The following is a 2,321-nucleotide window of genomic DNA, read 5'->3' on the forward strand; positions in this document are numbered from 1 at the left end:
ATAACACTTCCCTAAAGAAAAAAATCTCATCTCTCCCAAATGACCCCATTCCTTTTCCATCAAACTAGGTTACTTGCCCCTTCGTCAGGGGAGGAGCCAGGAAAGGCCGATCTCATCTTGATGGACAGCCTCACGAACCAATAGAGGCTCTAAGTATACTGTAACCAATAAGGCTGCCGTTTAGGCGGGACTGAGGCCGGAACGGGCAGCCGATTGGACAGAAGTCCGTTGCAAATGGCGGAGTTGCTGAGGCGAATGCTAAGCGCGGGCCGGGCAAGCAGACCCTCGGAAGAAAACACGGTGGCGGCTGGGCCACCTTTGCTGCTGCTCGGCGGCTCAGGCTCCGGGAAGACGGCACTGCTGTTTGCGGCTGCCTTGGAGGTGGCAGGGGAGGGCCGCGGCCCTGTCCTCTTCCTGGCCCGGAGACCCCTGCAAAGCCTGCCTTTCCGAACCGGTGCGGCGCTGGACCCCCTGCGACTTCAGGTAGTAGTGAGGCGGGACCAGAGGCGGATGGCCAATGGGAGGGTGCATACAGGACTGAGCGATAGGTTGCCAGGCGAATGACAGTTCTGGAGGAAGGCCCGAGTGGGGCGGAGTCAAGGATGAGTGAGAGGCTGGACCACGTGTAGAGAAAGCCTTCCATGATGGGGTGGGGTTAAGGAGCGGTGACGGCCAAGGGGTGGGGTCAGGAGCTCTTGGGGGCGGGGCTAAAGCGTGATGTCTGATGGACTTGGAGTAAAGGGTGGGCAATACCTGCTGGTGCTGGGGGCAGATTTTGCATGGAAGGATTCCCCTAGAGATTCAGCAAAAGACAGATTACTCGGTTTTTTTTTAATTTTATTTTATTAATTTTATCGAACATTTACAGAGATTTTGGATTTTCATTCATTCATTGTTGCACTTTTCTCCCTGCCCAGCCCTCCCCCGCCCAGATTACTCTTAAATATTAATAGTTGATATTATTCAAAATGAGTGACCCTGGAGGACATTATGCTGAGTGAAATATCTCTGTCACAAAAGGACAAATACTGCGTAGTGCCACTTTTGTAGAACAAGACTGACATCAGGGTTGGGATGAGACTGAGGAAAAACTAGATGAAGTATACGGCATTGAAACAGATGAGGGAGAGAACTGTTTAAAAGCGATATATGATTGGGTATTATGGTTATGACAAGAGTCCAGAATAAAGGTTGCATAGTGGAGTGTACTCCGGGCGGGGTCGGGCGGGATTGTATACCAAAGAAAGAGTTTTTCTTTTACTTTTCAAAGAGAAGAGCAAACTGGGGGGGAGGGGTGGGCAGGAAGAAAACTGCAACGATGAATGAATGGAAATCCAAAATCTCTAAACGTTCATTAAAAGTAATTTAAAAAAAAAAGAAAAAATATTGATAGTTGGTGATGAGTGCTAGAGAAAAAGGGGGTAAAAGGTCATTTGGCTGGTTTGAGCTGTCTACCACTGGAACCAGCTATCTGTAGAGGGAGTGAGAACCCCATCCAAGGAAGTAAGCAAGCAAGCAGGACTGGGCCAAGTTGAGATTCCGGCTCACTGGTGTGGAAACTGGCTTTCTTTTCCTCCTCTAGAAGATCCACTTCAAGTACCCCCCTTCGGCCCGCGAGCTTTTCCGGTTCCTGTGCTCTGCCCACGAGGCCCAGGGACCAGCCCCTGCCCTCCTGCTGCTTGACTGCTTGGAGGAGTACCTGTCAGAACACCAGAGGCCCCACGAAGTGGCCCACCTGGCTGCCCTGCTTCTGGACACCACTGCCCACTTCAGCCACCGGGCTGGGCCCCGTGGGGGCTGTGGGCTCGTGGTAGCCCTCCAGACTCAAGAAGATGTAGACAGTGGGGACACCCGGCAGCTGGCACTACTCCAGCGGTATTTCTCTGCTTCCTGTTGGCTGCAGCTGGATGCCCAGGGTCCCAGACACCGCGGCCTCCGAGTCTGCCTGGAACCAGGCGAACTGGGCCCCCGGACAGTGTGTTCAGTGACTTTCCAGCCAGATGGATCGCTAACAGTCACCTCCTTGTCCACTGAGGAGGGTGATCCCAGCTCAGGCGAGGGCACAAGCTCTGGTGTGGGACAACCTCCCAAGGCCTCGGTCTCCCGTTTCTAGATAGGGATTGAAAGTGTGGACCTCAGGGACATGTGGAAATTCATGAACCTTAAGGGGAGCTCTGGTGGCCTGGTGGGAAGGAGCTCCACTGCCATCCCAAAGACACAGAGTTCAAATCTAGCTGCAGGAGAAAGATGGACATTCTTCTCCCATGTCATTTACTACCTCTGAAAACCCGCTGGAGGGTCAGCTGTTAGTCGGTTCTGAC

The 2,321-nt window shown here is 52.9% G+C and overlaps 1 protein-coding gene across 1 annotated transcript; it reads left to right on the top strand.

Annotated features, from left to right (window-relative positions):
* Positions 1–234: 234 nt before the first annotated feature.
* On the top strand, positions 235–2,113 carry SWSAP1 (SWIM-type zinc finger 7 associated protein 1). Its single transcript, XM_006898854.1, has 2 exons — positions 235–483; positions 1,583–2,113. The coding sequence occupies exons 1-2, from the start codon at positions 235–237 to the stop codon at positions 2,111–2,113; spliced, it is 780 nt and encodes a 259-aa protein (XP_006898916.1).
* Positions 2,114–2,321: the final 208 nt, after the last annotated feature.

The sequence above is a fragment of the Elephantulus edwardii genome, unplaced genomic scaffold (assembly GCF_000299155.1).
Source record: "Elephantulus edwardii isolate Elephantulus edwardi_28Jun2011 unplaced genomic scaffold, EleEdw1.0 scaffold00237, whole genome shotgun sequence".
Lineage (NCBI taxonomy): Eukaryota > Metazoa > Chordata > Mammalia > Macroscelidea > Macroscelididae > Elephantulus > Elephantulus edwardii.

Bases quoted from the DNA above. Each gene is read 5' to 3' on its own strand.
- SWSAP1 (XM_006898854.1), top strand. From the start codon at position 235: ATGGCGGAGTTGCTGAGGCGAATGCTAAGCGCGGGCCGGGCAAGCAGA. The intron at 484-1,582 runs GTAGTAGTGAGG...TTCCTCCTCTAG, and splicing joins TGGACCCCCTGCGACTTCAG to AAGATCCACTTCAAGTACCC.